The sequence below is a fragment of the Nerophis lumbriciformis genome, linkage group LG26 (genome assembly GCF_033978685.3).
Source record: "Nerophis lumbriciformis linkage group LG26, RoL_Nlum_v2.1, whole genome shotgun sequence".
NCBI classification, from domain to species: domain Eukaryota; kingdom Metazoa; phylum Chordata; class Actinopteri; order Syngnathiformes; family Syngnathidae; genus Nerophis; species Nerophis lumbriciformis.
The window spans coordinates 12,097,501-12,112,377 of NC_084573.2; the positions used below are offsets into that span (position 1 = coordinate 12,097,501).

The window sequence follows — 14,877 nt, forward strand, 5'->3', positions numbered from 1 at the left end:
GTTCGGCTTTAGTTTCAGACTCTCCATCACCAGCACCTGTTGTAGAAAAGGGGAAGAGTCCATAATTGAACAAATGAAGCTGCGGTATTAAAATGTGTGACCGTTAAATCGTTCTGGCTTGTGCAGCCCTTTGAGACACTCGTGATTTAGGGCTATATAAGTAAACATTGATTGACTGATAAGCATTGAAAATAATTAGTTGGATAATTACCTGAGACCAATGCGTCCAAATCTCTTGCTGAAGCCCAAAACTAAGTGACAAAGAATGTAAATGAGGAGAAAAATGAAAGTTTCCACAGTAGAAATATTTCTGACAGACACAAACCCCCACCCTTACCGGATGTCTGCGGTTATACTTCTTTCTATTTTTTTTTTGTTGACATATAGACTTAGACCTCGTTTTATTGTCATTCAAATTTGAACTTTACAGTACAGGTAAGAACGACATTTCGTTGCATTAGCTCGTTGTAGTGCAGGATAAAAGAGCATATTTGAGGCAAGAAAATATTTACGACATTGACATCAAAAAATATATTTTATTAACATAATATTGCGGTTATATTGACGCCGTAAGACTGTTTTAAAAGAGCCGTTTCTACTTAAGTTACCTTGTTTAACACATGAGAATAAACTATTAGTAACATTTTTCAGCACTTAGTAATCGAAATACGTGCAAAATAAACCCTAACTAACGGAAATAAACACGGAAGTGAGACGAAACTGCGAGTTCGAAATGCCAGTAGACGTTTCTAGTAAAACTTAAATCTACACGATACATATAAATTAGCCTTAAGTGTACATAGTACAAACAAATAAGGTTAAAACTTACCGATGTGTCGACTGTAATTGGAGATAATAAATAAATAGTCAGGAGTAAAGTCGATAACCGTGTCATGTCTGGAATCACCTGCTTTTGTTTCCCCATGACGTCTTCATGCTGTCTTAAGCCCCGCCCACTAAGAAATACACCGAATACGCTTGTTAAACATTAAAAAAATAAAAAAATACATTTAATTTAAGAAAGTACAATGCAGTAGTTTTCTGATTTAATCATCGGCAAGAGCTAAAAACTAAAAAGTATTAATAAACAACAATGCAGAAATATTAGAACAGTTTAATCATAGTCACAATTATGCCTCCCCAAAAAAAATTTGACTTGGTTTTCTTCATCTAACCCACAATACAAACAAATGCAATTAAAACTTACAGATAATTATAGAGAAGAAATAAATAGGAGTAAAGTCGTTAACCGTGTCATGTCTGGAATCAACTGCCTTTGTTTACCCATGTAGGGATGTCCGATAATGGCTTTTTGCCGATATCCCGATATTGTCCAACTCTTTAATTACCGATACCAATATCAACCGATACCGCTATATACAGTCGTGGATTTTAACACATTATTATGCCTAATTTGGACAACCAGGTATGGTGAAGATAAAGTCCTTTTTTTAAATTTTTTATAAAATAAGATAAAAAACATTTAAAACATTTTCTTGAATAAAAAAGAAAGTAAAACAATATAAAAACAGTTACATAGAAACTAGTAATAAATGAAAATGAGTAAAATTAACTGTTAAAGGTTAGTACTATTAGTGGAGCAGCAGCACACACAATCATGTGTGCTTACGGACTGTATCCCTTGCAGACTGTATTGATATATATTGATATATAATGTAGGAAGCAGAATATTAATAACAGAAAAAAACAACCCTTTTTGTGTGAATGAGTGTGAATGAGTGTAAATGGGGGAGGGAGGTTTTTGGGTTGGTGCACTAATTGTAAGGGTATCTTGTGTTTTTTATGTTGATTTAATAAAAAATAAAAAATAAACCCCCCAAAAAACGATACCGATACCAATAATTTTCGATATTACATTTAAAACCATTTATCGGCCGATATTATTGGACATCTCTATACCCATGATGTCTTCATGCTGTCTTAGGCCCCGCCCACTAAGAAATACACCGCACACGTTTGTTAAAAATAAAATAAAATAAAAAATAATTTAATTTAAGAAAGGACAATGCAGTAAGAGCTAAAAAGTAAAAAGCATGAATAAATAACAATGCAGAAATGTTAGAACAGTTTAATCATAGTCACAATTCTGGCTCCCCCCAAATTTTTTTTTACTTATTTTCTTCATCTAACCCACAGTACAAACAAATACGATTAAAACTTACCGATGTCCGTCCATTAATCCATCTTCTTCCGCTTATCCGAGGTCAGGTTGCGGGGGCAGCAGCCTAAGCAGGGAAGCCCAGACTTCCCTCCCCCCAGCCACTTGGTCCAGCTCCTCCTGGGGGATCCCGAGACGTTCCCAGGCCAGCCGGGAGACATAGTCTTCCCAACGTGTCCTGGGTTTTCCCCGTGGCCTCCTACCGGTCAGACGTGCCCGAAACACCTCCCTAGGGAGGCGTTCGGGCGGCATCCTGACCAGATGCCCGAACCACCTCACCTGGCTCCTCTCGGCTGTAATTATAGAGAACAAATACCCGTATGCAGCTGAGATAGGCTCCAGCACCACCCGCGGCCCCAAAAGGGACAAGCGTTAGAAAATGGATGGATGGAAATAAATAGGAGTAAAGTCGTTAACCGTGTCATGTCTGGAATTACCTGCTTTTGTTTCCCCATGACGTCTTCATGCTGTCTTAGGCCCCGCCCACTAAGAGATACGCCGAACACGCTTGTTAAAAATAGCTGATAAAGAAATGATTGCTATTGTCAATGAAAGTGTGGGGTGAGACCCAATATATGGCCCGGAGGTAGGAACCAAATGGCAGGAATAATTCACTAAAAGCAACCCCCACGAATACTTGTCCCTCACCCTCAATAACCGTTGGCATTAAGGTATCGTCGGTTGGTCGGTTCTTAGTGCCAAGAAAATTATTAATTTAACGAGGTGTAGACTACTTGGTAGAATTTACTCATTGCCGTTGTATTGAGTCTTAAATCTCCCACTACTAATTACATTTTAGGCTTTCTTTTTTTTGGAGTAATTAGTATTTCTTAATTAAGTCACTGAGATTACAATGGGTAAATTAAATTAATGGTTATTATACATTAGTGTCTGTACACCTTAATTATTAATCCAAGAATGTTTACTAGAACATTATGGTTTTAATACATAGTAATAATATTTAATGATATTATACTATATATATATATATATATATATATATATATATATATATATATATATATATATATAAACCCCGTTTCCATATGAGTTGAGAAATTGTGTTAGATGTAAATATAAACGGAATACAATGATTTGCAAATCCTTTTCAACCCATATTCAATTGAATGCACTACAAAGACAAGATATTTGATGTTCAAACTCATAAACTTCATTTTTTTTTTGCAAATATTAACTTAGAATTACATGGCTGCAACACGTGCCAAAGTAGTTGGGAAAGGGCATGTTCACCACTGTGTTACATCACCTTTTCTTTTAACAACACTCAATAAACGATTAGGAACTAAGGAAACTAATTGTTGAAGCTTTGAAAGTGGAAATCTTTCCCATTCTTGTTTTATGTAGAGCTTCAGTCGTTCAACAGTCCTGGGTCTGCGCTGTCGTATTTTACACTTCATAATGCGCCACACATTTTCGATGGGAGACAGGTCTGGACTGCAGGCGGGCCAGGAAAGTACCCGCACTCTTTTTTTATGAAGCCACACTGTTGGCATTGTCTTGCTGAAATAAGCAGGGGCGTCCATGAAAAAGACGGCACTTAGATGGCAGCATATGTTGTTCCAAAACCTGTATGTACCTTTCAGCATTAATGGTGCCTTCACAGATGTGTAAGTTACCCATGCCTTGGGCACTAATGCACCCCCATACCATCACAGATGCTGGCTTTTCAACTTTGCGTCGATAACAGTCTGGATGGTTCGCTTCCCCTTTGGTCCGGATGACACGATGTCGAATATTTCCAAAAACAGTTTGAAATGTGGACTGGTCAGACCACAGAACACTTTTCCACTTTGCATGAGTCCATCTTAGATGATCTCGGGCCCAGAGAAGCCGGCGGCGTTTCTGGGTGTTGTTGATAAATGGCTTTCGCTTTGCATAGTAGAGCTTTAACTTGCACTTCCAGATGTAGCGACCAACTGTATTTAGTGACAGTGATTTTCTAAAGTGTTCCTGAGCCCATGTGGTGATATCCTTTAGAGATTGATGTCGGTTTTTGATACTGTGTCGTCTGAGGGATCGAAGGTCACGGTCATTCAATGTTGGTTTCCGGCCATGCCGCTTACGTGGAGTGATTTCTCCAGATTCTCTGAACCTTTTGATATTATGGACCGTAGATGTTGAAATCCCGAAATTTCTTGCAATTGCACTTTGAGAAACGTTGTTCTTAAACTGTTTGACTATTTGCTCACACAGTTGTGGACAAAGGGGTGTACCTCGCCCCATCCTTTCTTGTGAAAGACTGAGCATTTTTTGGGAAGCTGTTTTTATACCCAATCATGGCACCCACCTGTTCCCAATTAGCCTGCACACCTGTGGGATGTTCCAAATAAGAGTTTGATGAGCATTCCTCAACTTTATCAGTATTTATTGCCACCTTTCCCAAAAGTTAATTATTTGCAAAAAAAAAAAAAAATGTTTATCAGTTTGAACATCAAATATGTTGTCTTTGTAGAATATTCAATTGAATATGGGTTGAAAATGATTTGCAAATCATTGTATTCCGTTCATATTTACATCTAACACAATTTCCCAACTCATATGGAAACGGGGTTTGTACATATGGATACCAATATATGCAAAAATAAAATAAAATAAAAACTAATTCAATTTAAGACAGTGCAACGCAGTAATTTTCTGATTTAATCACCGGCAAGAGCGAAAAAGTAAAAAGCATGAATAAATAACACAATGCAGGTGAAATGTTAGAACAGTTTAATCATACATAGTCACAATTCTGCCTCCAAAAAAAAATTGAGTTGGTTTTCTTCATCTAACATCTGGAAATGTACATAAGGCCACCCGAAAATGTACATGACTTTGACAGTGTGACAAAACTCATATGTTCATATTTATATAATTGACAATATTTTACAATGTGTTTTTTTTGTGTGTTTTTTTTGCTTACAAGGTAGTCGCTGCGCCAAAAATACAGCACTGTTTCTGTACAAAAATATTTCTCGTCGTATCCTGTGAAGTTAGCAGAAGACTAATAAAAGGCAGCCTCCGAATTCTTTTTTTTGTTTTGTTTGTAAATCCATTTTTAAAAGTGTCACATCAGAAAGACTATCAACAGTGGATGTTACAGCAGCTCCAGTACAAATAGAGGCTGGCCTTTTTTTTTTTTTTTTTCTGTAAGAGATTAAAAACAATACATGCCAGATTGTGAAGCTTTAAAAAGGACTTGTTTTTTTTTCCTCCATCAAAATAATTGCTCAAATAAAACTGTATACATTATATTCAAAACAGGGGGGGAAAGGAGTGATGAATATACACACACACGTCAAAAAATGCACACTTTTAGCCTTTTTCTCCCCACTAAAATGTAAAAGACATCCCATTTACAGCATCAACGTTTACAAATGTACAACTGTACAGAGGGAATAAAAGCATCACTACAAGTTTGCAAGGCCTGTCAAACACCACAAGGAGACTTTTTTTTTTTCTCTCAGTTTAACTAATAATAATAATAATAATAATGATGATAAGAATAATCTTACAATTACCAACTGCACATATACTACAAATATTCTACAATTCATATGAAGCAAATAAGCCATCACTACAATTACAGGACAGTTGTATAGCTTTAAGATGGCCCCACCGGCCTCCAATCAATGCATACCCCCTCCCCCAACCCAAATTAGGTTTAGAAATACAAACACAGGAACATTAAAAAAATGGACTTCCCTTCCCTTCCGAGTCCGTCTATTTATCTCATGTACAACGCTGGGATAAACTCCCCTTTACAATTGTGACTATTATATGGCGGCGTTGGTGGGGTGGAAGCGACAATTGACACAAAAGATGCTACACTAAACTACTAATAAGCCAAAGATGATTATTTACCATGTACAGATAGCTCTGGGGCAGTGTTCATTTTGTATTATGTAACAATGATTAAGAGGCAACCTGCCACAGCACGCCGTCAAGCCCCGACTATCGCATTTAAAAAGAAAAAAAACCCTCTGCTAGAACGCCTTAAATTCTCTTGTCATTAGTACCAGTTAATCGCATGTATAATGGAAATATTTAGGTACCAAAATTGAACTGAATGACCAAAAACCAAGGCAATCTATTTAAAAACATGACTTAGTGAAAGCCCCCCGCCCCATTGGGATACTCTTGTTCCAACCCGACGTGGGATCATGGAGGAATATCAAATAACCTCAACTTCGACGAGCCCGGTTAACAAAGCTTAATGGAATTTAGTCACTCAGTTTTAGCTTTTAATAAGTCACTTGCTGGTGTGAATTGTAAGAAGTTTCAGCAAATGTGTTGTTTTTGTCCCCTCTACAAAGAATTTACAAGGTAAAAAAAAAATTAAATGTACAAATACATCAATTACATAATTAACAATGGCCTTGTGCTTTACCCGAGAGAATAAGGGGGCGCCGTGGAGGGAGTCTGTCACAGCATTTTAGGGTGAAATTTACTTTTTTTTTTCCTTTTGGTAATTCCCCTCATAGTTGAGGGGCAGAGGTTAACGGAACCTGCGTCTGTTGTCTTGTGGCTCCGTGACGTTCCGCGGGACTACATGAGACCATTCGTAGGGCCGCCGATGGGTCCCAGCTCGGATCCGCTCTTCATGTAGAATTTCTCCAGCTTGGCCAGGATGTGTTTGCCATACGTGTACTTTCGCAGTGTGGCGATGTGAGGCCGGATCTAAAAGGGAGGAAGAAGCAGGAATTGTGTTATTTCTCAGGGCGACAACAGCGGATGTCACCGAAACCGGAATAGATCGAGCATCAAACAACGTGGAATTAACATTTCATGTACAAAACCCAAAACCAGTGTGGTTGGCACGTTGTGTAAATGATAAATAAAAACAGAATACAATGATTAGCAAATCCTTTTCAACTTATATTCAATTGAATAGACTGCAAAGACAAGATACTTAATGTTCCAACTGAGAAACAAAATTTTTTTTGGCAAATAATCATTAACTTGCATGGCCTTTCCTTTTAACAACACTCAGTAAACATTTGGGAACTGAGGAGACCAATGTTTTAAGCTTTTCAGGTGGAATTCTTTCCCATTCTTGCTTGATGTACAGCTTAAGTTGTTCAACAGTCCGGGGTATCTTACACTTAATAATGCGCCACGCATTTTCAATGTGAGACAGGTCTGGACTACAGGCAGGCCAGTCTAGTACCCGCACTCTTTTACTATGAAGCCACGCTGTTGTAACACGTGGCTTGGCAATGTCTTGCTGAAATAAGCAGGGGCGTCCATGATAACGTTGCTTGGATGGCAACATATGTTGCTCCAAAACCTGTATGTACCTTTCAGCATTAATGGCGCCTTCACAGATGTGTAAGTTACCCATGCCTTGGGCACCAATACACCCCCATACCATCACAGATGCTGGCTTTTCAACTTTGCGTCTATAACAATCCGCATGGTTCTTTTCCTTTTTGGTCCGGAGGACATGTGTCCACAGTTTCCAAAAACAGTTTGAAATGTGGACTGGTCAGACCACAGAACACTTTTCCACTTTGCATCAGTCCATCTTAGATGAGCTCGGGCCCAGTGAAGCCGGCAGTGTTTCTGGGTGTTGTTGATAAATGGCTTTCGCCTTGCATAGTAGAGTTTTAACTTGCACTCACAGGTGTAGTGACAAACTGTAGTTACTGACAGTGGTTTTCTGAAGTGTTTCTGAGCCCATGAGGTGATATCCTTTACACACTGATGTCGCATTTTGATGCACTACCGCCTGAGGGATTTCTCCAGATTCTCTGAACCTTTAGATGATATTACGAACCGTAGATGGTGAAATCCCTAAATTCCTTGCAATAGCTGGTTGAGAAATGTTCTTAAAACTGCTCGACAATTTGCTCACGCATTTGTTCAAAGTGGTGACCCTCACCCCAAAATTGTTTGTGAATGACTGAGCATTTCATTGAAGCTGCTTTTATACCCAATCATGGCACCCACCTGTTCCCAATTAGCCTGTTCACCTGTGGGATGTTCTAGATCAGTGGTTGATGAGCATTCCTCCACTTTCTCAGTCTTTTTTGCCACTTGTGCCAGCTTTTTTGAAACATGTTGCATGCATCAAATTCCAAATGAGCTAATATTTGCAAAAAATAAAGTTTTCCAGTTCGAAAAATAAGCATCTTGTCTTTGCAGTCTATTCAATTGAATTTAGGTTGAAAAGGATTTGCAAATCATTGTATTCTCTTTTTATTTACCATTTACACAACGTGCCAACTTGACTGGTTTTGGGTTTTGTACAATCCAAAACTGTAAACAACTCAAGCCAGGACAGGTTAGTCCACTTCCGCATACCAAACTGCCAATAAAAGTGAAAGAGAAAGTATTTCTTACAGGCATGTTCTGATCAGGCAGTTATGCTGCAGATTCCTATCATCCATGAGTGAGATCAGCCGATACCAATACCGAACTGTACATTATCAATTTATTGATGGTGAGTGCTATTGGCAGTATGACAATATCAGCACAATATTTTAACTGGCTCCTTTTTCGCCTTTATTTGATCAAAACAAAGTCAATACTGTACACAACAAAACAAGAGCAAAGACTATTTATTACTCATTGCAATCATGTTTTCCCTTAAAGTATTCCTGTGTCCAGGGACTTGTTCTATGAATTTGTAAACATTAACTAAAAAACATTGATCAAATCATTCTAGAATGGATCATATACTGATATTACCACCAATTTATGGATAAATCCGCCTTTGTACGTGTCGTTTACTGACTGTAACAGTTATATTTTTTTCTCTCTAGACCAGGGGTTCTTAACTTTTTTGACCTGGGGCCCAACTTTTCCACTACAGAGGGGCCAGGCCCGCTCAAATATTAACACCAAATTACCAATCCTACTCTCAACTTTTATTAGAATAGAATAGAATACAAAGTACTTTATTGATCCCTGGGGGAAATTCAGCAATATTATTGTACTTCTTAATTTATGCTGCAAAACAGTTCCATCTACACTGCAAAAAGTCAGTGTTCAAAAACAAGAAAAGAAATACAAAAATGAGGGGTATTTTATTTGAACTAAGCAAAATTATCTGCCAATAGAACAAGAAAATTCGGCTAGTCAAGACATTCCAAAACAAGTAAAATTAGCTAACCTCAATGAACCCAAAAATACCTTAAAATAAGTATATTCTCACTAATAACAAGTGCACTTTTCTTGGTAGAAAAAAAAAAAAAGAGACCTTTTTGCTCAATATGTTGAAAAATATTCTTAAATTAAGTAAATGCTAGTGCCATTATCTTGACATAATGATATGCGCTCGGCATCATGATTTTTTTTCCCTGCTTGAAATAAGAAATGATTACTTTCAAAAAGTAGTTTGATACTTGTGAGTAGGGATGATGTTTGATAAGAAATTATCGAGTTCGAGCCCATTATCCAATCCTCTTATCGAACCGATTCTCTTATCGAATCCAGATAGGTTGTTGTATATGGAAAAAAACACAATATTTGGTTTAACAAAAGCTCACTTTTATTTTATAAGAAAAAATAAATAAAATAAATAAATAAATATTGACTGTTACCCCCCTAAAAAAATAAAAAATAAAAAATAAATATTGACTGTTGTTACCCAAAGTATATTAAGTGGGATTTTTCAGAAAAATATATACAGTAAGACAAAAACAACCTGTCTCTGTGATCACTATAGGTGTATAAATAATAATATAGTGTTAAATAAAATCAGTCCCTTGGGCACAAAACTGAAAATAATACAGCTCTCCAAAAAGCGCACTTCTGCTGCTATTGGAACATACTAACTACACACAAAGGCAAACAGCTAACAAACAATCCAAGGCGTCTAATAAAGTTCCAAAGCAGATTAATCACTTTAGGCTCTTTATTGTTGTTGATCTTGCTTTGTCTTTTCCTATCTTTACTTTTGTCTTGCACTGGACTGTTTTTTTTTTTTTTCAACTGAAATAAACACAATGACAAATGTATAAGCTATGTGATTCAATTAACATACTCAAATTTAATACACATGTAAATATTAGCTTCACACAAATATACAGTACTATCATCAAACAAATACTTCTGAGTGTTGAAACTATTTCGATGGTGGAAATACGTGAATGGCAGCCATTTTAAGTCCTCAAATCATCCATTGAAACAGTGCACAAAAATCGTTTTTCAATAAACATCTTAGTTTTAAATGTAACCACTTTCCACCTTAATAATGTGTTACATAAACAAGCGGTTTACATACAGACTTATCTTTTCCAAGGCTTGTAAGAGCTAACACAAATTGTCTACTTCTCAATTGTCTCATGAACTGAACTGACTCGCCAACCCGGAAGTGGCCAGACTAATGACGCGTAGTATTTTCATATCGCCACAAGGTGTCAGTAAGAGTCTACAATCAAATGGGCATAACACTGCCCATTTGGGATTCGTTCCCAGGGATTCGAATAAAGAACCAACTCTTTTTCTTTACTATAGTGGTCTCGATAACGGGTATCGGTTCTCAAAAAGGGATTAGAGTCCGAGGACTTATCGAACAACCGGGAAAACCTGTTTCGAGCATCGTCCCTAGTGTGAGTGTTGATGACACAGCTTTGCATCAGTTGATATTCTAGTTTCAAGCATGTTTTACTCAATATAAGTCATAAAATCTCAGCTACAAGCTGAAATATCTTACTGAGATAATTTAGGACCAAGACTCTTAAAACAAGTAAAACACTAACATAAAATCTGCTTAGTGAGAAGAATTATCTTATCAAACAGAAAATAAGCAAATATCACCCTTATTTGAGATGTTTAATCTTACTTCGATTTCAGTTTTTGCAGTGTGACATCTAGACCTCCACCCCAGATCACACTTCACTCCTACCCACTTCTCCAAAGTGGGCTGGCTCAGGGTGGAGGACAGAGTAAAACAACTTGCACTGAGCCTAGTCTATAAAATTCGCTACACCTCCCTGATACCGAAGTACATGTCAAACTACTTCCAGAACGTAAATGACTGCCATAACCACAACACCAGGGGGAGCTCCACAAACCACGTTAAACCCAGATTCTGATCTAACAAAGGTCTTAACTCATTCTCCTTCTATGCCACATCAATATGGAATGCACTCCCAACAGGTGTAAAAGAAAGTGCATCTCTATCCTCCTTCAAAACCACACTAAAACAACACCTCCAGGCAACTGCAACCCGTGACTAACACCCTCCCCCCACCACATCCCACCTCCCCGGATTGTAAATAATCAAATGTAGATACTTGTTCTTATGCTTTCTGAGCTCACTATGTTCACTGCTCTCTGTACATATCCTACCAAGTCAGACCTACACTGTTTCAATGTCAATTTCTCAGATGATGCAATTATTGATGACTGAAGTGCTGATATCAACCAAACCTAACCCCCTGTTGGAACTTGAAATCTCCATCTCCATAGAGCAGGTCAGCAGCAGGAAGCATGAAGTGCTCTAAAACTTGCTGGTAGACGGCTGCGTTGACCCTGGATCTCAGGAAACAGAGTGGACCGACACCAGCAGATGACATGGCACCCCAAACCATCACTGATGGTGGAAACTTTACACTAGACTTCAGGCAACGTGGATCCTGTGCCTCTCCTGTCTTCCTCCAGACTCTGGGACCTCGATTTCCAAAGGAAATGCAAAATTTGCATGGTTGGGTGATGGTTTGGGGTGCCATGTCATCTGCTGGTGTCGGTCCACTCTGTTTCCTGAGATCCAGGGTCAACGCAGCCGTCTACCAGCAAGTTTTAGAGCACTTCATGCTTCCTGCTGCTGACCTGCTCTATGGAGATGGAGATTTCAAGTTCCAACAGGACTTGGCGCCTGCACACAGCGCAAAATCTACCCGTGCCTGGTTTACGGACCATGGTATTTCTGTTCTAAATTGGCCCGCCAACTCCCCTGACCTTAGCCCCATAGAAAATCTGTGGGGTATTATGAAAAGGAAGATGCAGAATGCCAGACCCAAAAACGCAGAAGAGTTGAAGGCCACTATCAGAGCAACCTGGGCTCTCATAACAGCCGCATTAACGCAGTAATTGAGGCAAAAGGAGCTCCAACCAAGTATTGAGTATTGTACATGCTCATATTTTTCATTTTCATACTTTTCAGTTGGCCAACATTTCTAAAAATCCCTTTTTTGTATTAGCCTTAAGTAATATTCTAATTTTGTGACACACGGAATTTTGGATTTTCATTTGTTGCCACTTCAAATCATCAAAATTAAATGAAATAAACATTTGAATGCATCAGTCTGTGTGCAATGAATAAATATAATGTACAAGTTACACCTCTTGAATGCAATTACTGAAATAAATCAAGTTTTTCAAAATATTCTAATTTACTGGCTTTTACCTGTATGTCTATTTGGTCAGGCTGGCCGGGGGTGTTTTTTCCGGTTTATTTTGTGTAAGAACGCCATTCAAGTAGCTTGGCTCCAAGTTCCACATTTGCAGTTCATTCTCCATATATTCAGATGAAAACAGATAAGGTTGTGAATCCTCATTTGTCCAAAAATAGTCGTCTTCGCTGTCTATTACCAAGTCTGCCACGATTAGAAGACGCACGTTTCTTTACGAAAATACGAACACACATTTATTGCCGGAAGTCGGAAGTGCATTGCTATGGGAACGGAAATAAATGCAGAGGATATGAGTTCCAGTAATGCTTAAAATGACCAAAATACAGAAAAATGGTTATGAATGTGTCTGTTACTACATTATATATGTACTTGGTTACTCCCATTTTGCAAGCGTTTCTTTTTTTAATCATCTTTAGAATCCTAATGTATTACTCACCAGTAATAACTTTGGCTACGAGAGCCTGAGTGTGTGTGTAAGAGACACACCAACGAAAACGCAATTCAAGTATGTTTGTAATTAGTTAGAAAAAAAAAAGATTATTCATATTTTCCAACATATGTAGAGATGACTAGTTACTCATCACGTGTGAACAATAAACTTGAGACTTCATTGATGTCTGCAATTCAGTTAATTAATGTTTAATAGTTATGTGTTTATATTCTAAAATGTCCAAAATTTGTATGCAAAAGGTAAAAAAAAAAAGTTGATTGATCCAAGGGGGAAAGAAAAGTGTTTAATATCTTTTCCGTACTGAAGCCATATCAAGACTGCTATGCAGCTTTGGAATTATTTAAAAATAAACCATAACAATTGGGCAAAAACTAGGGAAAATCAAATGTTCTTTCAACATTATACCTTAAGGGAAACGGTTTGGCTGAAATATAAACTTAAATATTATTGTCGCTTCAGGATTATGGCCATAAATCTGTCACAATGACGACGTTCATAGGGATGCTAAATTAGCAATTATCTCTATGTGCTTCCGAACAGGCTGCAGAACCAAACAAACTATTACAACGTACATGTTCACCCACCTCTAAACAGAAGTTAAGAAGAGACAATGTACGTATAATATAATCCATAAGGCATTTCAGTCTATCTGTGATGATCTGCTACTTAAATGACCGGTCGACATAATCAAGTCCTCCAAGTCGTTATAACCCTAAACAACCGTATAGTGTTTATGCCTCAGTTGGATATATTTCAAAACTTTGCTAGGATATCATGATAATGTCAGCAACATTATCAATCGATCAACTTTATTCATAAAGCGCTTTTTATACATAAAAGAAATGCAACATTAAGTGCATAACAGACTTAAAAACAATACCCCTATGACCCACATCCCCCAGCATCGCTTGTATGTATGTGTGTGTGTGTGTGTGTGTGTGTGTCTCGCTGGGGGATGTGGGTCATGCGGGTATTTTTTTTTAAGTCTGTAAAGCACTTAATGTTGCATTTCTTTTATGTATAAAAAGCGCTTTATAAATAAAGTTTGATCGATTGATAACAATCGAACAAATGAGTACAAAGCTGAGTACAGAGGTGCCTAGTGAGTAAACACTATCACAGGAGCCATCTGCACCAGAAGGTCATCAGACTACGGCCACCAGGACACTGACACAAAGCGCCCCCACAGCACGGCCAATAACCCCTGATGCATATGGCTCCCTCTGAGGAACACTGGAAAGTAAAAAATAATAAATTGTGTAAAATACTAAGAACCATGAGTAGGAATAAAGAATAAATAAATACCGTATTTTCTGGACTATAAGGCGTACTTAAAATCCTTTTTTTCCCCTCAAAACTCGACAGTGCGCCTTATAATAATGTAAGGAATAAGTTTGGTTGAGCTTACCCACCTCGAAACAATTTTATTTGGTACATGGTGTAATGATAAGTGTGACCAGTAGATGGCAGTCAAACATGAGAGATAACTGTAGGCTGTACCGTTTGATGCACTTCAACATACAAGTATGATTATGGTGTGTGTATAAGGTAAGACATATCTGGCGTTTTGTTTCGCAATATTATGCAAAAGCAACATTTCTAACCTTCTGGTACCTGCTGATCTGTATTTGGGATCTGCAAAAATCCTGAAAAATTGCGTGCATCCGCCTTTGTATTTCGTGCCGACACTGTAGTCGATAAGAGGATAGAGAAAAAGAAGAAGTTTATGTGGCATTCATCCTCCGCTGTTGCCATTTGTAATATAAAGTAGTGTAAAGTTCTTACTTATATCTGTCAGTAAACTCGCCATGAAAGCGCTAAAACATACCGGTGTAGTGAGTTTACATTATTCACCCAAGGAACTTTAGTTATTAGACGGT

At 37.8% G+C, this 14,877-nt stretch overlaps 1 protein-coding gene and 1 long non-coding RNA gene across 2 annotated transcripts in view; both read right to left on the reverse strand.

The window, feature by feature from the left end:
* The window catches only part of LOC140679862 (uncharacterized), a 4,725-nt gene extending 3,766 nt beyond the window's left edge, over positions 1-959 (reverse strand). Inside the window, exons 1-2 of the long non-coding RNA XR_012051191.1 lie at positions 212-959; positions 1-36 (exon numbers count right to left, since the gene is read on the reverse strand). The exon at positions 1-36 is cut by the window's left edge and continues 2 nt beyond it. This is a non-coding gene — a long non-coding RNA (uncharacterized lncRNA). The remainder of the gene's footprint in view (positions 37-211) is intronic.
* A 3,938-nt stretch (positions 960-4,897) lies between these two features.
* The window catches only part of LOC133623895 (apolipoprotein B-100-like), a 174,227-nt gene continuing 164,247 nt past the window's right edge, over positions 4,898-14,877 (reverse strand). The window contains exon 51 of the mRNA XM_072916126.1: positions 4,898-6,862. Coding sequence (XP_072772227.1) covers positions 6,731-6,862 — 132 coding nt within the window. The 3' untranslated portion in view covers positions 4,898-6,730. The remainder of the gene's footprint in view (positions 6,863-14,877) is intronic.